Source organism: Indicator indicator, chromosome 39, assembly GCF_027791375.1.
Source record: "Indicator indicator isolate 239-I01 chromosome 39, UM_Iind_1.1, whole genome shotgun sequence".
NCBI classification, from domain to species: Eukaryota; Metazoa; Chordata; class Aves; order Piciformes; family Indicatoridae; genus Indicator; species Indicator indicator.
The window spans coordinates 1,005,341-1,025,162 of record NC_072048.1 but is presented as its reverse complement, the minus strand read 5'-3'; the positions used below and the strand labels follow the sequence as shown (position 1 = coordinate 1,025,162).

Genomic DNA, 19,822 nt, shown 5'->3' with positions numbered 1-19,822 from the left:
TGGTAGGGAGCGACCCCTGGAAAACAGTGACTGGAGGGCACCAGGGCTGTGCCCCTGTTGCTGTCATCACCACTGCCATGCCTGGAGGGGTGCAGAGCGAGATGCAGCCCTGGCACCTCACAGCCACTCACTAGGGCTGGGAGCAGTGGGGTCCGGGGCAGGGCAGGTGCTCGGTACCCAGCGGGCAGGGGGCATGATGGCTCTGCCCCGGGCAGGCGCCAGGTCCCACCCTGCCCTGCCCCAGCACCTGCCCTGGCTTGCCAGCCTGGCAGGGCCTGTTCCAGGCCTGGCAGGCGGCTCAGGGTGGAGGGGCAAGCAGCTGCCCCAACCTGCCTGGCCCTCTTCATGGGGCAGCCCTAGGGGGTGCCTGTGCCAGGGTGGGGGGTCCTGCACCCACCCCCGGCCCGTTCCCACGCTGTGACAGGGGGCAGAGAACTGGCTTAGGGGGGGCAAAGGTGGCTTGGGTGGGCAAAGGTGACTTACCCTGCACCTGAGGATGGGGACACCGCAGAGGGCACACCAGGGAGGGAGACAACGACTGGGAGGGGACAGTTCCGTGTGCCCCCGGGCTGGCACGGGGGACTGGGATGGCATGGAGGGGGCTATGTCAGTGTGCCAGGGCGAGAGGCTCCGTTTGTGCCAGGGGTGTGAGACAGAACGGGGAGGGGGGGGCGGGTGAGACTGTGCCACTCGCTCCGGGTGCGCGACGCTGTGGTGGCGCCGGGGGTGGGGGGTGTGACAAAGGGTTCGCTGTGCGCCCCCCCGCCAGCACCAGGGGGGCTCTGCCGATGTGTCCCCCGCGTGTGACTGAGCACGCGTGGGTGCGTGGCCGCGTCCGGTGCTGCGGGGGGCGGTGGTAGGGGGGTGTGCACCGCATCACCTGTGCGGGGCTGCGGCAGGGACGGGGCGGGGGCAGCAACACGGCCGGGACGCGTCCCGGTGTGTGCCCGTCTCGGCTGCACGCCGCTGTCACCGCATCCCCGCGGCCGCTCCGGCTCCGCTGCCGTTCCCGGTGTGGCGGGGCGGGGGCGGGCAGGTGCCGGCGGCGGGCCCGGAGGCGGCGGCGGGGCGGGGCGGCGGGGCGGGCGCTGGCGGCGGCTCCGTGGGCCGCGCAGCGCGGAGCGGGCGGGTGAACGGCGCCGGGGCCCGAGCCCAACCGGAGCCGAGCGGAGCCGCCGTCCGCCGCCGCCCATGGCTCCCTAAGCCGCCGCCGCCGCCGCCGCGCCCGGGCGGCCATGAAGCCGCTGGAGAAGTTGCTGAAGAAGCCGGGCTCGCACCTGCCCGCCCGCCCCACCGCCGCACCGGCACCTGGACCGGGGCAGGGATCTGGACCGGGACAGCGGCGGCAGAGCCTGTCGCGTCCGCCCGCTTCCCCCGAGGAACCGGCGGGGCCGGCGGGGCCGCAGCCGGGGGGCGAGGGCCGCTGGCTGGAACTGCGTCCGCCTGAGCTGCCGCTCCGCTCCCCGGAGGATCCATCCCCGGGTGGCGACAGGGACCGGGAGCCGCCGAGCCCTGAGCCGCCGCCCGCCGCCCGGTGCTGCTGTGGCTGCGGCCCCGCCGCGCCCGTTCCCCCGGAGCGGCTCCTGGCCGCGCTCCTGGAGCGGCTGCCTGCGGGCGGCGGGCACGGCCGAGGCTGCGGAGCAGGTACCGGCGCTCGGGGCTGGCGAGGCGGCCGCGGCGTGCCCCGCGAGGGGGTGGAGGGGCTGCGGCGGGCAGCCGGTGGCGGAGAGCTTCGTCGGGGGGTGCTGGGAGGGGGATGCGGCAATGAGGGGCGGGTTGGAGGGGCCTGATGGGCACCGGATCTTTGCCAGGAGGGTGCGCTGGTGGATGCTGGAGTGGGAGATGCCACCGAGGTGGAAGACACCAGGTGCCCGGTGATGCGGGTGGCACCGCGGGTGCCCGCTTGGGGTGGCAAGGTCAAGGTTGGGTCCTCACCAAGCTAGATCATCTGTGCCAGCGGGGTGGGCAGAGGTGTTGTGACGTGGGCAGGGATTCCACGGGCACCACTGCCGGGCACGATGCTGCGGTGAGGGACCTGGCAGGGGCATGGCAGGGGCTGGCAGCGAGCTTGGTGGCAATGCCAGGCCTGGTGAAGGCCGACCTGGCCGGGCACCGGCTGCTGGCACATCGCACGGAGCTGGCAGCCTCCTGGTTCGTTAATCTTTAACATTTTCATGGTGCTAAAATTAGCCCTGACAGGAGCTGCAGTGGGGAGGGGGGTGCGGGGCTGAGCAGCCCCCCTCTTCCTCTGGAATGGGCATCCTGGTTCCCTGGTGCCATCCAACTGTGGTTCTCGAGGTGCCAGGGTGGTTTTGGGTGCAAGGAGCTGGGTGGAAGCCAAGCTGGGTTCTCCAGCCGACCTCATTCACCTCCTGGGACACAGGGCAGGGGGGCATTTGGGGGGCATCAAGCAGCCCCAGCCCACTGCCAGCCTCTCACTGCAGAGATGCCCAGAGCCAGGGTGGTGGCACCTACAGAGACGAGGGAAGCCCTTTGGGTAGGAGCAAGATGGGACTGGCAGCACCAGGTCCTGCCTGCACCAACACGCTGCCAGGCCTGGCTCTGCAGTGCCTGGGCTGGCAGGGTGTGTGTGGGGGTGTCAGGAACCAGCATGGGGGTCTGGAGGATCCCCCCAGACACCCTCTCCTGGTGTGGGAAATACTCCCAGTGGTGCCAGGGGTGATGTGAATGCTGCAGAGGGATGGGGAAACTGAGGCAGAGCTGCAGGGGGCTGCAGGGGAAGGGGTTGGGCAGCTCTGGCTCCTCTGCCCCTCAGGTAGAGCCTGGGGGGGCTGCATCCAGGCCAGGGGGGGTGGCCTGTGGCCAGGCTCCTGTGTCCCACTTTTGGTGGCAGCACGTCCCCTGTGGGCACTGTGCCCTGGCACGGTGGTGCCAAGGGAGCCTCAGCCCCCACCTGGCACAGATCCATGACCGAGTTAATGGCCAGGGCTGGGGAGGTGCTCTGCAAGACCCCTCCCACGGGCACAGGTCCTTGTGCCTTGTAAGGACCCTGTGGGGGCACTGGGATCCTGACAGTGTATCCTTGGGGCACGTGGGCACAGCCTGCAGGGCGCCCTCTGGCCTGCGACCAGCTCAGGCTGCAGGGTCGAGGGTTGCTGTGGGGCTGGGCCAGGGAGCGGTGCCCGGACCAAAGGTCGTGGCAGTGCTGGGTGCTGGCAGTGCTGGGTGCTGGCACCGCCGAGCACTGCTGCCGGTATCAGCCCCTCGGCTCACCAGGCCGTGCCAAAACAGCCTCCCCAGAGCCGGTGCCATCTGTACCGGCCCGGAGACTCCAGTCGCGGGCACCAGTTCCCCTGGCACCACGTGCCCTGCGCCCAGGCAGTTGATGCTGCCACCTACCCTGGCTGCCAGCCTCGGGGTTTCCCCCTCGTCCCGAGCCGTGTCCTGGTTTGCCCCGAGCCGGGCACTCACCTGGGTGCCACGGGTGTGCCAAGGTGTCCCAGGTGTGCCAAGGTGTCCCGGGTGTGCCGAGGCATTGTGGCTCAGGTCCCGCCCTGCTGGCGCCGCTGCCCCCGCGCCGGAATCCGGCGGCCCCGCAGGGCTGGGAGCAGGTCCCTGAGTCAGCACGGGGCTCAGCGTGGGGCTCAGCACCGGGCTGGGTGTGGGACTTGGCACGGTGTTCTGCTCAGTGTGGTGCCAGTGCCACCCCAAGAATTAGCATCACTCCCATCTGCCTGCTCCACCTGGCACGGGGCCCCTGGGGGTGTTGGCAGGAGCTGCGTGGGGTCAGGTGCCCACCTGTGCCCCTCCTCTCCCCCAGAGTCGCTGCTGGACGATGTGGTCCTCACTCACTCACTCTTCCTGCCCACCGAGCGCTTCCTGCAGCAGCTGCACCAGCAATATCCTTGGGGGGCACAGAGGGGCAGTGGGGAGTCTGGGGAGGGCATTGGAGTGCCACGAGGATGTGCAATGAGGAGGGGTGCAATGAGGAGGGCACGGGGGTGCAATGAGGGTAGGCACAAAGGTGCCGTGAAGGTGGCAGGAGAAGGGGCACAATAGGGAGGGATCTAAGGTTGGGCATGAGGGTGGTACTTGAGTGAACGTGAGGATACCACCAGGAGGGCATTAGGGTGGGCATGAGGTTGAAAAAAGCATAGGCCTGAGGGTGGCACAAGATGGGTATGGGACTGGAAAGAGGATAGATCGTGAGGGGTCAGCGAGGTGCCACAGGATGGGCACATGGGAGCAGAAAGGAGGGAACTGGGGTGCCAGGAGGATGGGCACATAGGTGCCATGAGAATGGGTATGTAGGCTGGGTGCGGGGCAGGCAGCGGGATGCCACCAGGGTGGTGACAAAGACACAAGGGGTGCTGGTGGGTGGCGGGGGTCCCTTCTTGCTGTGGCACCTCCTTGACGGTGCCACCTTCGTGCTGGCGGTGGGCAGCCCCCCGCCGCGCTGGGAGGAGGGGGCTGGGCTGCGGCGCAAGCGAGCGGTGCTGGCCGTGCTGCTGCACTTCCTGGAGACCTACAAGGGGCTGCTGCAGGAGGAGGAGAGCGCGGGGAAGGTCATCAAGGTTGGTGTCACCACCCCATGGCCCCCCTCAGGCCCCCGCAGCCCCTCACCCGGAGCCCCTCTCACCCACCCCCAGGAGCTCTACCTGCTCATCATGAAGGACACTTCCCTCTACCACGACCTGGAGGATGAGATCCTCAAGCTGCACCAGCTCGTGGAGACTGTGGAGCTCAAGTGAGTGGGGGGCCAGGGGGTCCCTGTGCGACAGGGCTCCCCAGGAGGAACTTGGAGTTTTGATCCTTGGAGGTGCCCAGGAGCTGGGGGAGGTCTTTAGCAGCCCTTTGGTGGTGGGCAGGGACCCAGCGTTGGGCTCTGGTAGCACAGCAGGGCGCGGGGTGCGGTACCCAAGGGTGCTGGGCATGCCGAGAGCCCTCGGCCTGACCCCACGCTGGTGCTGCAGGGTGGCCGACGAGACCCCCCCCCCGAACAAGCAGGTGAAGCCTCTCTTCAGGCACTTCCGCCGCATCGACTCCTGCCTGCAGACCCGGGTGGCTTTCCGGGGCTCCGATGAGAGTGAGTGCCCACAGCTGGGTGCTGGGCTGGGTGCTGGGTGCCAGGACGCGTTCCAAGTACTGGAATAGCTGCTGGGTGCCAGGATGGGCGGTGGGTGCCAGAGTCCCCTTCCCGTCCCACCAGTGGCTGCGAGGTGCTGTGCCAGCTCTGTGCCTCGCTTTCCCTCGCTGGGGGGTAGAGGGAGGTGGAGCACTCCGAGAAGGTGTGAGGGGTGCAGAGCGCCCCTGACGCCCCCCTCCTGCCCCCAGTTTTCTGCCGTGTCTACATGCCCGACCACTCCTACGTCACCATCCGCAGCCGGCTCTCGGCCTCGGTGCAGGACATCCTGGCTTCGGTCACCGAGAAGCTGCAGTACTCGGAGGAGCAGAGCGCCCGGGAGGATGCCCTCATCCTGGTCACCATGGCATCCTCGGGAGGTGCCCGCAGGGCCACGGGGGCGTTACGGGAAGGGGTTGGAGAGGGAGTGGTCTCCATGCAGCGCTGACCCCCTGCCCGCACTCTGCCCGCAGAGAAAGCTGTGCTGCAGCCCAGCGAGGAGTGCGTCTTCACCACCCTGGGCATCAACAGCCACCTCTTCGCCTGCACCAGGGACACCTTCGACTCCCTGGTGGGCACCACGGAGGGGACATCCCCTCCCGCCCCTTCCCCGGGGGCTGCGCTGACCCCCAGGGCAGGAGAGAGAGGCCCCCCCACTGTCCGGCCCCGTGCTCCCAACACCTCCTCAATGTCGCCGCATCCCCGCACAGGTCCCACTGCCCGAGGAGATCCAGGTGGTCCCCGGGGACACGGAGATCCACCGCGCCGAGCCGGAGGAGATCGCCAACCACCTCACTGCCTTCCACTGGGAGCTCTTCCGCTGCATCCACGAGGTGGGGGAGGGGTGGAGGGAGTGTCCGAAGGGCTGTGGGGAGGCTGTGCTGCGGTGGAGGGACCCTGACAGGTCCGTGCGTGTGTGTGTGTGTCCCTCCCCAGCTGGAATTCGTGGATTATGTGTTCCACGGGGAGCGTGGCCGGCGGGAGACAGCCAACCTGGAGCTGCTGCTGCAGCGCTGCAGCGAGGTGCAGCACTGGGTGGGCACCGAGCTGCTGCTCTGCGAGTCGCTGGGCAAGCGTGCCCACCTGCTCAAGAAGCTCATCAAGATCGCTGCCATGTGAGCGCGGGGAGGGGGGTGGGAGTGGAGGGTCCCCTGCTCGAGGTGGGGGTTCTGTGCTTGAGGTGGGGGTCCCCTGCCTGCCCCTCACCCTCTGGCCCCTGCAGCTGCAAGCAGAACCAGGACATGCTCTCCTTCTACGCCATCATCATTGGGCTCAACAATGCTGCCATCAGCCGCCTGCGCCTCACCTGGGAGGTAAGGGACTCTGGGGTGCTCCTGGACCCCCTCTCTGGGTGGGTCTTGGATCCCCCATCCATGTGCTCACCCCAGGATTGTCTTGCAGAAACTGCCAGGGAAGTTCAAGAATCTGTTTCGGAAGTTCGAGAACCTGACGGTGAGAGATGTCCAGACACCCCCTGGGGCTGGGGAGCATGGGCACCCCCTGGGGTATTTGAGGCACTGGTGAGCAGGAGGAGTTCTTGTGCTATCCCAGGGTGTCTTTGCCTCCTCACTCCTGCAATGGACATAGTCCCTGTGCCCATGGCAGCCATCAATGTGGGAGGGTCTCCAAGGCAGGCTGGGCAGGGTGCTGGCATCTATGGGAAGCTGGTCCCCAAACCCTGCCCCCCCTGTCCCACCCCTCCAGGACCCTTGCAGGAACCACAAAACCTACCGGGAGGTGCTGGCCAAGATGAAGCCTCCCCTCATCCCTTTTGTGCCACTCATCCTCAAAGGTGAGGGGGGGGCCTGGGGGCTACCCACACCCCATGTAGGCTGGGGGCTTTCTGCTGCCCAGTAGGGCTCCCTTCACCCCCTGCTTGCCTCCAGATCTGACCTTCCTGCATGAAGGCAGCAAGACCCTCCTGGATGGGCTGGTCAACGTGGAGAAACTGGTGGGTGCCTCTCACTGCGGGGGGAAATGACCAAGGGAACCCCAGCGTGAGGGGCAGGGAAGGGGGACCCCGTGCAGGAGCTGGGGACCTCCTGTCCCTGCAGTGAGCTGGGGGAGCCTGGGGTCTGAAGGGTCTCCAGGATGCATAATAAGAGCCCTAGCGGAGGTCCCTGGTGGTGGAGGTGCAGCAGGGTCCCAGAGAGGGGACATCTTCAGGGCACTGGGGAGGCAGGGGATTCCTGGGGGGCTGGGCAGGGTTCTGTGGGGCTGGAGGCTGATGTGGAGTTGCTCTCTGCCCCAGCACTGCATTGCTGAGAAAGTGAGGACCATCCGGAAGTACCGGAGCCGCCCTCTCTGTGAGTACCCTGGGGACAGATGAGGTCCTGGCTTGGCAGGACCGAAGGTGGCAGTGCTGCATCCCTATCCCCATCCGTGCATCCCCATCCCTGCATCACTTCATCTTCATCTGTGCATCCCTTCATCTTCATCCCTGCATCCTTTCATCTTCATCCGTGCATCCCTTCATCACTCGTTCCATTTATCACTGGATCCCTATTCCTTCATCTCCACATCCCCATCCCTGCATGCCCCCATCTTCATCCCTGCATCTTTCCATCCTTTCATCACTGGATCCATATCCCTGCATCCCCATCCCCATATCCCTTCCTCCATCTCTCCAGATTCATCTCTTCATCCCCATCTCTCTCCATCCTCATACCCCTGCATCCTCGTATCCCTCCATCCCCATCCCTCCATCCTCATTCCCATCCCCGGGGTCGCGGTGCTGCTGTCCCCCGGGTTGTGCTCCCCCAGGCCTGGAGCTGGAGGCATCCCCGAGCCAGCTGCAGACCAAGGCCTACGTGCGGCAGCTGCGAGTCATCGACAACCAGAACCTGCTCTTTGAGCTCTCCTACAAACTGGAGCCTGGGAGCCAGTGAGGGCCAGGGGGGCCCCCATGCTGGGGACCCCCCACTCTGCCCGGGGGGCTCGGCCCCCCCAGCACTGACGCACTTTGGCCAGGGGTCCTGGCCCCTGGCGGGGAAGGTGGGTTTGAGGACCCCGGGCACATCACCCTCCCCACCCTAACCCAGTTCCCCCTGGCACCCCATTGCCCCCACCCCCCCTGCCCCTGGCTGGGGTGCAGGGACCCCTCCTGCCAGAGGTCCATCCCTCCGTTCCCCCCTCTCTATTTTTGTATGTGCCCCTCTGCCCGCCCCCTCCCTTCCCCACCAGACGTGTATATTTTGTACCGAGCCGTGGCCGGAATTGTACATTTATTTTTTAACAAAAAGGAGGAAAAAAGGATAAAAAAAAAAAATCCTGAGCAACCCCAAAATTGTGGGCGGGGGGCGCGGAGTCCCAATAAAAGGCTGTCCTGTCTGCTGATGTCATGCTTGAGAATGATGTCATGGCGCTGCTGCTGAGGTCACGCCGGGAGCGGCGGGGGTCAGAGGGTCACGGACCCCCGTTACCGACCGGTGAGGCGGAGGGCTCGACCCTCTCAAGGTGGCGGCAGAGCGGACTCCCGCGTTGGACCTTCTCAACATGGCGACCACCACGCTTCCACCGACCTTCCCAACACAGCCAGGCGGGGAGCGGAGCTGGCGACGGTGGCCTAGCTCGGCCGTGACTTCCTGCCCGCCGCGGCTGTTTGGCTTTCAGCGGGAAATCCCTCCTCTGTAACATCGCGGTCCCGGGACTGCTCGGGACGGCCGCTGAGCCAGGCGTTCTCGTCGCAGCGGTGACCTTCCCAAAATGGCAGTCCCGCGCAACTCCTCCCCACCATGGCCGTCCGACCTCCTCAACATGGCGCTGCGCCTGGCCGTGTCCCGCCCACATCCTGTCGAGGAGGCGCAGGCGCAGTAGAGGCGGCAGCCGCCATTTTGTGTGGCGGCGGCTGGAGGCCGGACGGCGCCGCGGGGCCGCGTTTCCGGGTGCGGCGGGAGGAGGCCGCGGGCGGCGGGTGAGCGCGGGGGCACCGGGCCCGGGGCTGCGGGGCCAAGGAATGACTGGGGAAGTCGGGAGTGCTGACCCCAGGGCCTCTCTGTGTGGTAGGGGGAGACGAGGTGGGCGTGTAGGGTGCAGGGGGCTGTGTGGGGCCTGTGAGGAACCCGCGACACGGCGGGGCGAGGGGGCCGGAGGCACTTTGGGGTCTGTGTGAGGCCTTTTTAGGGACGGAAGGTCTGTGTCGGGCTCCTTCGGGGTGCAGGAAGGTGACTGGGGGTGCGCTGGGCTCTGTGTGGGCCCAGGTAGGGTCTGTAGGGCCGGGGTTACCGGGACGCGGGGTCACTGCTGGGGTGCAGCTGGGGACGGCTGTGCTGGAGGGGTATTGGCAGAGGGCACTGGTGGCGGCTGGAGGCCCTGCGGCAGTCCCGGGCAGAGCTGTTCTCCATTCTGCTTCTCCCCATGTCACAGAACGGTGTTCGTCTCGTTCTACTCTCATCCCCCTCCAGCGGTGCTCGCCGGGGGGAGCAGGGAGGGCTCCGGGGCTGCGTGTGGACAGCTGCCACGGGAGGTTTGAGTGCCCAGCTTGTGCCGTTCTGGGGGTGACGCTGCTCGCAGGCTCAGGCCGGGCCGGGTGTCCACAAGCTGTGTCACAGTCTGGCCACTGTGCTGGGCCTGGTGCTGGCCAACTGCGGCCTGAGCAGCCTCTGCCTCCGCAGAGCCGAGCGTGAGGCAGCAGCATATGGCCGGGCAGCGAAGTGCTGCGAGTGCCACGGTGGAGCTGAGCTCTCCCGGCTGCTCCGGGTAAACACGGTGAGGGCTGCGTGCTCCGGGGCCCTCCCTGCTCACGTAGCTGCACGGCAACGCCTGCTCCTGCCAGACGCTGCCCCAGCAGTGCCCCGGCCTTGAGGACCGAATTCCTGCAGCGGATTTGTGGCCAGAGCCCTCGTCTGTGAGCACACAGAATGAGTGGCTGGTTGTTTTCCTGTGTCCTTTGGGACAGAAGGACGGTGGCAGTGCCATGGCACTGGCAGCTGCAGCCTTTACCACCCCCATCCAGGAAGACTCAGCAGAATTGATGCAGCTGAGGCCTGCCCTTGAGCATGCAGCTAATCCTGGGGAGCAGCTCTTGCCCACCCCAGCTCTCTCTTCGTGGGGTTCCCCACGCAGCTGTGCTGTGGATGGGTTCAGGCTGTGGGGTATGAGTGCCACACAGGGATGGGCACAGTGGGCAGCCTGTGCTGGTGTGCCTTGGCACTGAGCTGTACCTCAGGGCCCTCTCCAGATGTCACTTGTTTGGGTGTTTGCCCTGTGGTGGAGAAGCTGCTGGGGAGCAGCTGCCAGGGAGGGTTTGGGGCACTGCAGACCAAAGCTCAAAGCCAGCCCAGGGTCCCCTGGCAGGATTCATTCTGTGAGCACTGCTCAGAAATGGATTTACTGTGACGCCTCTTTGCTGCCAGCCTGCGCCCTGTGAGGAGCATGGTAGGGGTCCAGGTTGTGTTGTGTTCCCCCCATCACCTGTCTGGACTTGGGCAGCGTTTCTGGGCCCTGGGGGTGGTCTGTGACTGCCTCCTGACCCTCAGCTGACTGCTGGGGAGCTGAGCACCTCGTGACTGCCCTGCTTCAGGCTTCCCAGCCCTGCTGCCTGGGCAAAGCGTGGGCTGGGGGCTGCTACCCCCTGGCTGCTGTGGAAGTGAGGGTGAGGAACTGGTGCGGCAGCATCCTCAGGCCAGCCAGGGAGGAGGTTTTGGATGGAAGTCACTTTGCTGGAGCTCAGCTGCATGCCAGGCTGGGCAGAGTGCTCGGAGCAGAGCTGCTGTCCCCAGTCAGCTTCCTTCTGCCTCTGGCAGACTTGGCTGTGGGCAGGAGCCTGCCCAGGCTGCTCTGGCCTGGCCTCAGTTCTGCTCTGCAGCGTCCCTGCCTGCTGCTGGCTGCCAGGCAGGATCTGATCCCAGCTGACTCTGGGCTGTGCTGCCCAGGGAGCCGGCTGGGCATGCAACTGGGGTCTGTGCCCATCCAGCTGTCACCTGCTCTGCAGGGCACAGCCACCTCTGCTTCACAGCTTGCTGCTGCCTCCATTCCTCCCTGCTGTGCCCCCGAGGTGTTTGGGCTTCGCTGCTGTAGCTGAGCCCTCCCCTCCCCCCGCGGAGATGCTGTCTCTTCACACCTTATGTGACAGTGGCTGCACTCCCAGTGGGCAGGGGGTTGGCACAGGGGTGGCACAGTGGCTCTTGTGGCCACGTTCCCTCACTGGAATGCAGAGGCAGAGCCTTTTTCCCATGGCTGCTCCAGGGCTGGCAGCACAGACCCCTCTTTGTGCACTGAAGGGCAAGGGCGGGCTTCATCCTGCTGCCAACAAATGGGCACTGCTGGCAGTGCTGTGCCCAGCCAGTGCCCTCCAGAGCAAGCGTCGTGCCCAGCACTGAGACCTGAGGGCAATACAGCTGGTGGCTGCCACCTTTACCACCACCCCCCACACTTCTGTGCTTTCTTTCTCAGTGGGTTGAGTCCATCTGAGTGCCACAAGCAGCAGCCCTGTGGTGCTGCTAGAACGCTGGCACCACCCTGCAGAGTTGCCACCCTGCTGCTGGTGGCTTTGCTGCCCTTGCTGAAAGAGGTGATGTGTGACAGCCCCCCCACCCCAACCTCCCCCCAGATCTGTGACAGTGCCAAGGTGCCAGGGCCTGTGCCAGGGCAGAGCTTGCTTCCCCTCTTTGCTTTCAGGTGGTGGTGTTGAGGCGTTCTGGTCCTTGTCTGACCTACTTACTGACATCTGGCTGCTTGGAAGGAAGACAGAGCTGCTGTGCCAAAGAAGTGGAAGCAAAGGTGGGAGGAGGGAAGAGGGGAAGGTGCCCTCTTCAGCAGGGGTTCAGCAAGTTGGGTTTGGCCAGGGCAGCTCTGGAAGGAGAGCAGCTCCCAGGGTTTGTTCCTTGTGATGTTAGGAGGTGGATTGTTTGTTTGTTTGTTTTTCTCCATTGCTGAGATATTTTCTTCATTGCTGGATTTGAGGGGGGAGCTGAAACCTGCTATGGGGATGGGGCAAAGGAAGCAGGATGGCACCTGAGTCCCAGCACCATAACTTGGCATGGTGCTGGGGCTCCGGTGCCATCCTGCTTCCTTTGGTAGGTGCTCAATCACATCCCTGGGCAGCCTGTGCCAGTGCCTCCCTACCCCCACTGTGCACAGCTTCCTCCTCATGCCCAACCTACCTCTGCCCTGCTCCAGTTTTCAGCCAGCACCTCTCATCCTACCCCCACAGCCCCTTCTGAACAGCTTCTCCCCAGCTCTCCTGTAGGTCCCCTTCAGGTACTGGAAGGCTGCTCTCAGGTCTCCCTGGAGCTTTCTCCAGGCTGAGCAGCCTCAATTCTCTCAGCTTGTCCTCATAGGAGAGGTTCTGCAGGCCTCTGCTCATCTTTGTGGCCTCCTGTGGACCCACAGCTGGGCACAGAACTGCAGGTGAAGTCTCAGCAGAGCAGAGGGGCCTGGGGGAGGGTGCCTGGTGGCTTTCCTTAGGAGCTGGGAGGGACAGAGTCCATCTGCAAGGCTGCTGAGCCTCTGTCACAGCCTCACATCTGAAGCAGCTCCTCCTGTCCCTCTGTGCCAGCTGGGACTCTGCAGCCTGTTCTTGGCACCTCCCCACCTGAAAAGCAGCCGAGTGTGGATCTGACCCTGCAGAGAGCTCACCCTGGCTGGGCTGGGCTTGGCTGGCTTCCCCCTGGCACTGACATGGGCACTTCCTTTGGGCTCTTCCACCTCCTGCAGCTGTGGCTGTCACCAGGCCCTTGCCACCTTCAGCCTGGTGCCCCACAAGGGCTCTGCTGGCCCTGAGCTGTCCCAGGGAGCCTGCAACGTAGCTCAGGGAGGCTTCTGTAGCTTTAGGGTCTTGCATTGAGCACCAGGGGTAGGTGCCCCCCACTGCTGGGCATCCTGTGGCAGTTTGTGAATGTTCTCCCAGTGACTCTGAGCAGAGCCAAGATCCATTCCTTTAGCCAGATGCTTTTTTTTTGTTTGTTTGTTTTATTTTGGAGCAGTCAGGGATGGCTTTTTGAGTAGCTGCTTCCTCTCTGTCAGGCCATGGTGGCTTTGGGGTGGTTCAGGGTGAGTCGATTCTGCTGCAGGGGCTGTGCCCATCCAGCGAGGCACCTCCTGATGGCACCCAGTGGCTTGCACTCTGCCTCTGTGACTTGCCCTGCAGATTCTGGATTGCAAATCCCTGCAGCTCTGCTTGGCCTTTGCCTAGGAAAACCCTGAGAACACTTGGCTGGGTTCAGTGGAACATCAAGGGGAGGACCTCCTGCTCCATCCAGCCCTGCTCTGCTCCTCTGGGGATGCTCCCCACAGCCAGGCTTGGAGCAGCTCTTGTGAAAGAGGGGGCAAGGGAAGCTGGTGAGCAGGCAGAGCCCCAGTGCCTGCAGCAGAGAGGTGGCAAAAGGCAGCAGAACTGGGGAGTCTCAGCCCCCCTGAAAGCCCCATCAACACAGGAAGGATCCCTTCCAGGAATCATTGAATGATTTTTGGCTAGGAGGGGCTTTTAAAGATCCACACCCCCCCTGCAGTCAGGAGAGACAGCCCCATCTGGAGTCCCAAACAGCCTGGCTTGGAATGGTTCCAGGGATGGGGTAGCTCCCACCAATCTGGGCAGCCTGGGCCAGGCTCTCACCACCCTCAGTGTCAAAAAGCTCCTTCCTTACCTAGCCTGAATCTCCCTTTTTTTTTTTTTTTTTTTTTCAGTTCAAGTCATCCCCTTTTTTTTTTTTTTTTTTTTTTTCAGTTCAAGTCATCCCCTTTTGACCTGACACAACAGGTCCTGCTAAAAAGTGTCCCCAGCTCTCTGCTTGGGCTGTTCAAGTACTGAAAGGCCACCAGAGCGTCCCCCTGGAGCCTGCTCTTCCCCAGGCAGATGGGAGAGACCCCAGGTCAGGGGCATGGACAGGGTTGTCCCTCCTGGGGAGCAAAGCCCAGTGGCACAGTAGGGTCTCAGGAGTGTTTGAGCTGAGTGTTTAAATCCGGGCAGAGGCTGGCACAGGGGTTTAAGCTGGAGCTGGGCCCACAGCACTTTAAAGGCACAGACCTCAGGCTGCAGACCTCCAGGCAGTGTGTGTGGAGCTCTTGTGGTTCCACCAGGAGTCTTTGGGTAGGGGCTGGGGGACTCTGCAGACCTCTGAGTGTCCTAAAACACCAACACAACCCACACAGAACCGCTGAGGTTGGGAAAGACCTCTGAGATCATCGAGGTCTTGGTGACCTCTTGTGGCAACGTTGCCTGTGGGTCCCACAGACCAGGGCCTGGAGCTGGCAGAGGAGGAAGACCCAGAAATGCTCAACCTTCTGCTGGAGGATGAGGGTCAGCTGCTGGCTGAGCTCTTGGAGTGAGTCTGGGTGAGGAGTTGGGCTCAGGGTTTGGTTTGGGAGCCCGGCCTGTGGCGGGGGCCCCCCGCAATTCAGGAGGTTTGTTGCTTGGCAGAGGTCCCTTGGGAATTCTGCTGTCCCAGCCTCCTGACTCGGAGCTGCTCCTGCGGCAGCCGCTGGTGTCAGCTGAGGGTGGCAGGCTGGAGCCGGAGACTGCTGCCCTGTGCCGCGCAGCCTCTGGGGCTGCTCTCTCAGAACTTTGTGCTGTGGGCTGCGACCGACCCCAGCCTCCATTCCCCGCTCCTTGCTCTTCCTTGGTAGCGTCTCAGCCGCAGCCGCCGAGGGCTGACGCCGGGTTTGCTGCGACAGCCTCAGATGTGGCTTCTCGGTGCCTGCCTCTAAGCGAGCCTGGTGTGAGCGCTGCTGGGGGGGTTCGTGGAGCGCTTTTCTGCTCTCCATCCTGCTCGGAGCACCCTGGGGCCACCAGTATTTATTTTCCTTGCTCCTGGGGGTGGGCTGCGGCGTGCAGGCTTCGTTAGCTCCGAGAGCGCAGAGCCCACGCTGCAGGGGCCGGGCGCCGCTGGGGATTGCCGAGAAGGGTTTTTAGCAGAGCACTGACCCCAGCGGGCTCAGGAGGTGCTTCCATTCAGTGCTGCATTGTTCCCTGCGAGGCGTGGGCCGTGCACTGCGTTATTCCCGGCGCTGGGTCACTCTGGAAGCAGCCGGGGAAGTTCCTGCGTCTCCTGCTGCTTCCTCCCGCTGGAACAATCGGGAGGTGTCCGTCAGAAAGTGGCGGTTCAGAGCTGTTCCTGCCCAGTCCCCTCGTGTGCCACCTCTCCCTTCCCAGCTTCCTTTCCCTCCTGGCTTGGCACACGGGACAGGGAGAGGCAGGGAAGTCTGTGGGCTCTCCTGGGATGAGCTTTTCCTGCTCTTCTCTTTGCCGCAGCCTAGCGTCAGGACAGGATTCCTCGCTGCTGATTGAAAGGTTTCCTCTTGCCCAAGCCAACCAAGCTCGAAGCTGTTAAAGGATCTAGTGGCTCTGGGGGTCCCGTTTTGAGGGGGGAGTAAGGGGGGGTCTGCTCCACCCGAGGGCTGTGGAATTCATCCCCGAGGCGCCAGAAACTTTGGTGTTAAAAACGCATTGTCAGTGCCCGTGGGTTGTTAATAATTCAGAGTGAACGTCTGAGTCCCACGGGGCTGGAGTGTGTCTGTCTGTCTGTCTGCACGCAGGGCTGCACCGGCTCTTTGAGACGCTCCAAATCGAGCTGGCAGCTCCTTCTCTTAAAGCATGCTGATATGATTTTAAAAGCCTGAGTGACCTTAAATCCTGCAATGGCTGTCTCGCAGGATAAATTATTTATGTGGCATCTTCAGCGCTGCCGAAAGCTCCTCGGGAAGGAGCAGAAATGTCAGGCTCGGGGAGGCCGAGCTCTGGAATTGGGAAGGGCTGAGCTTGGAGCGGTGGCTGAGGGTTTGGATGGGAAGAGGTGGAAAGATAAAGGCACCCTGCGAGGCGGGGGTGGGAGGGGAGGGTGTTTGAGAGGTCCAGCCTTGGAAGTCGTCCCCAAACCGGTGCAGCCGCATTCTGCAGCCGACATCAGAGGGTTGGAAATTCCTCTTGATCTGCAGTTCAAAGCCACTGCCTCCCTGAGGATTGAAGCTCTTCATCTCGGGTTTGCAAATGCGGGCTCGCCGCGGCAGCCCAAGCAGAGCTGTGAAATACAAATCCTCCACAGTGCCCAAATCCCCCCGAACAGCCAGGGAACCGCAGGCTCTGAAGGTCACTGCTGCCTGTCCTGCTCAACAGAAGAAAAGAAAGCCAAAACAACAAAACAGCAAAGCCCCGGGAGGGATGAGCAGACCCCAGGGCTGCTGGCTGGCTGCAGCAGGCTTCTTGTTTCCCATCATGGCAAACGGGGACTTGAGAAATATCTGAAAAATGGGGAGGGGTATAGCTGTGTCCTGGCTGATTCAGGTGGTTTGTGGCAGAGAGGGGCTGCTGAGTGGAGTGGTCTCGGGGTTGGACAGGGTTTGGAGCGCGAGACTGGCAGTGCCAACTGGAAACGCCACAGGACTGCCCCGTGGTTGGTGCTGCGGCACTGGTGAAGCAGCAGCTTCCTGCAGCATCTCCTCGGTTCCAGTGACCTCTTTCTCCTCCAGAGTGAGAGCTTTTCACACGTTGCCTTCCTCCCCGTTTTCTCACAGCTTCCTCAGGGTTTGGTTTGGATTTCAAAAGGAGAGGAGCAGCTAAGGTGCAAACCTGCCCCTGCCGGCTCCACCGCACCTTTGATCTGGAGAGGGCGTCTCTGGCTGCTCCGTTCAGGTCTTCCCAAGCCCTTTTCCCTGTGCCGCGGCTCAGGGAGCTCCCCAGGGCTCAGATCCGGCTGGGTGAAAGGATCCCTGGTAACCAAGAACAAAGGGGAAGGAGCTCGGGGACGCAGCATTGTTTCCAAGGGCAGGGTTTCCGTCAGGCATGCCCCAGACACCAGGGGCTGGGAAGCAGGGCTGGGAGAACCCTCTTGGGGGTTTTTATTTCCTGGAGGATTTAGTTTGTGTCTCCCTAATCTTTATCAGCTCTGCCTGTCCTCACCAGCATGAAAGATGTGAGCTTTGTTTTAAGGACAGACTTAGAGCCCTCCCTGCCTTCCCACCCAGAGCTTTCCCAGCTTTGCTGCTGGGAGATGATCAGCAGACACCGTGTGCTGGGTTGGGTGCTTCTCTGTTTGTTGATTGTGGTTTTTTTTGTTCTTCTTTCAATGTGACCTTTGCTGTTAATCCACAACCTGAACAGGGCCTTGTGCTTGAAAGACAGTGACCTGTTTCTGGGGAATTCAGCTCTACTTTATCCTCAAGCTGCTTTAGCTTAAACTCTTCTCTCCGCTTCTCTTCACTCTTCTAGGTCAGAGGCCTTCCTCTGGCTGCAGGTTTGGGTGCAGTGCTGGTGTGAGTGCAGTGTGAGATGCAGGCAGAGAATGAGTCATGGCTTGCTTGGTACCAGTGCCCCTCTCCTGCCCTGCTCTGCTGACAGCAGGGAACGTTGGCAGCATCGCTGGGAGATGGTCCCAAGCTGCTCTGCCTGACGCAGGGCTTACGTGGGGGGCAGCAGGGCAAACAGCGTGGGGAGGGCACCCAGTGACGTGCTGGCCCTGCACATGGCACTGACTCCTTGCTGGCAGCCAACAAACCCCTGTCTGGCTGTCTGTGTGCCAGCCAGGCAGCGTGACGCTGTCGTGGAAGGATCAAAAAGGGCTCCTTTGACCCCGCTCCAAGGGCTGTCGAGGTGCAGAGCTGAGTGAGAAGCATCCCCCCATGAGTAAGCAGCTGGAGCAGCAGTGTGGCAGGGAGGTGATGTGGGTGGCAGGGAGCGAAGGTGACAGCTCTGGCACTGCTCCTGTGCTGGCTCAGGCCATGACACACGAGAGCCAGGCTGGAGTCTCGTTACCTGGCACGTTTCTGGGCTCTATCTCTGTTAATTACCTCCTGCTGCTGCTGTTCAGACAAGGTCAGGGCTCTCCTGCCAGTCCTGTCATGGCACTGTCACACTGCCCCCCGCCATGCTCTGCCCTGGCAGCAGCTTGTGCTATCCTGGCCCTGCTGTCCTGCTGCAGGGTGGGAAGGAGCATAAGGGAGCCAGACTCCTGTTCCAGCAGGTCCTGGCAGACGAGCACCTCAGCAGCCCTCTCTGATCTGCCTTTGGTGGGAAAGGTGCAGGCCAAATGGGTTTGCTGGGCTTGGTTCCAGGCTGCGGAGTGTTTGGGCTGGAGGGGCCTTGGCCCTGCTGTGAGAGGGCCTTGAGCTCCATCCAGAGCAAAGCAGCACAGGTGTCAGAGGAGGGTGCAGGTGGCACCAGGGAGCTGGAGATCTCCAGTGGCTTGGAGAACACCAGAAGAGAGAGGTGGGGGCTGCCTTCCTGACCAGGCTGTCTGCAGTTGAGGAGTTTCTTGCTTGGTAGCAGAGCTGCTTTTAATTAAAAGGAGCTGAGGTCTTTCTTCTGCTGAACCACAGAGAGTTGGTGGGTTGCTGGAGGGCAGAGGAGCTGCTGGCATGGCAGGGATGCTGCTGGTCCACTTTTCCTGTTCTCACACCTCTGCCCTGACTGGGAGGGGGAATGTCTGACACGTGGGGACAGACCTGGCCTTGTCTTGGCTTCCACATACCGTGGATCAGTAGATTGTAGTTGATCCTGTTGGAAAGGTGAGTCCCAGTAGGGGCCTGGATGACAGTACCTGGTACAGACCATTTCAGAGGCCGTGGGCACCTGGGGGTCAGGGCTGGGTCATGAAGGAACTTTCCCTGCCAAGGTGGCTCTGTGACCTCTCTGGTCACCTGCCCTGGAGCTCAGGGATGGGAATTTGGGACCTTCAGGTGTGAGACTGTCCTGTTGGTGTCATGACCTCTTTAATGGGGACGGAAAACGTTTTCCTGGGGGAGAAGACTTCCGTGGCCTGCAGAGAGGCATTTGTCCCCTTGGTCTGCCCTGAAACTGCCGAGCAAGGCCTCCAGTCACCACATTGCTATTCTCTGAGCACTGCAGCCAGGATGGCCCTACCTGTGCTGTGCTGTCAGAGGCACGAGCCTGCCAGGGCCCTGTGCTGTCATCTCCCAGTGATTCAGGCTCCTCTTCCTGTCCCTGCTTCCTCTGGGCTCAGTCTCCGGTGCCAGCCGGTGCTGCCCGACTCTGCCGAGCCCCGCTGGGAGCTGCTCTGGGTAAGCCCTGCTGTGGGCCACGATTCCTTGTGGCCTTGTGCTGAGGTGGGTGGAGATGTGCTCAGATCAGTGGTGGGGCAACCTTGGTGGGTGCCTGCTTGGACAGCTTCCAGGGGGGCTCTGGAGCTGTGGAGTGGGGTATGGGCAACCTGCAGGGTGTCAGGAGATGGATGAAGGATCTGAGTGGTTGGTTGGGAGAATCTTGTCCCTGTCTGCCAGGGCTGCTGGAGGGCAGGAGCCACCTCTGCTTGTGTGAGCCACAGGGCAGCTCCATGCTGCCCGGGCTGCCTCCTGCTCGGCCGTGGCCTGGCAGATTTACCGGCAGTGGTGGCTGGAGGGGCCTGCCAGGGCTGCGTGCCAGGGCTGGCTGTGGTGCCTGCTGGCAGGCTGCAGGCTGTGGGCTCCTGTCGCACTTCCACGTGAGCAGCCCCTGGCTGCAGATAAAGGAAGCTGGATTGATGGTGCAGGATTAGCTCGGCCGGGTTTGCTCTGCCGAGCGAGGCGGACGCCTGAGGAACGTCCTCGGCTCCAACTGCCAGCCCTGTGCTGGGGTGGGAGCCCTGTAGATTGACGGCAGGGGGCTCCTGATGCCTCCCACCACAGGTTCCTGCTGCTCTGGGGTGTTGAGAGAACCTGGCAGCCCTTCCAAGGCACCTCCAGGCACAGGGCAGTAGCACAGTAGCCTGGGGCTGTGTTTCTCTGTGGTCAGCTTTCCCCTGCAGTCCCTGACCGCTTCCTTCCTTCCCACAGGCAATGAGTGACCAGGCCTGCACCCAGCACTGAGCACTG

At 63.1% G+C, this 19,822-nt stretch overlaps 1 protein-coding gene across 1 annotated transcript; it reads left to right on the top strand.

Annotated features, from left to right (window-relative positions):
• Window positions 1-1,235: 1,235 nt before the first annotated feature.
• Window positions 1,236-7,971, top strand: RAPGEFL1 (Rap guanine nucleotide exchange factor like 1). Its single transcript, XM_054396869.1, has 15 exons — window positions 1,236-1,644; window positions 3,782-3,860; window positions 4,385-4,535; window positions 4,611-4,708; window positions 4,935-5,047; window positions 5,296-5,463; window positions 5,557-5,654; window positions 5,794-5,916; window positions 6,020-6,198; window positions 6,306-6,396; window positions 6,485-6,535; window positions 6,788-6,875; window positions 6,970-7,034; window positions 7,335-7,389; window positions 7,847-7,971. The coding sequence occupies exons 1-15, from the start codon at window positions 1,236-1,238 to the stop codon at window positions 7,969-7,971; spliced, it is 1,893 nt and encodes a 630-aa protein (XP_054252844.1).
• Window positions 7,972-19,822: the final 11,851 nt, after the last annotated feature.

Coding starts and splice junctions, on each gene's coding strand:
- RAPGEFL1 (XM_054396869.1), top strand. CDS start 1,236: ATGAAGCCGCTGGAGAAGTTGCTGAAGAAGCCGGGCTCGCACCTGCCC. Junction 3,861..4,384: donor CTGCAGCAGCTGCACCAGCA/ATATCCTTGGGG, acceptor TGACGGTGCCAC/CTTCGTGCTGGCGGTGGGCA. Junction 6,397..6,484: donor GCCTGCGCCTCACCTGGGAG/GTAAGGGACTCT, acceptor ATTGTCTTGCAG/AAACTGCCAGGGAAGTTCAA.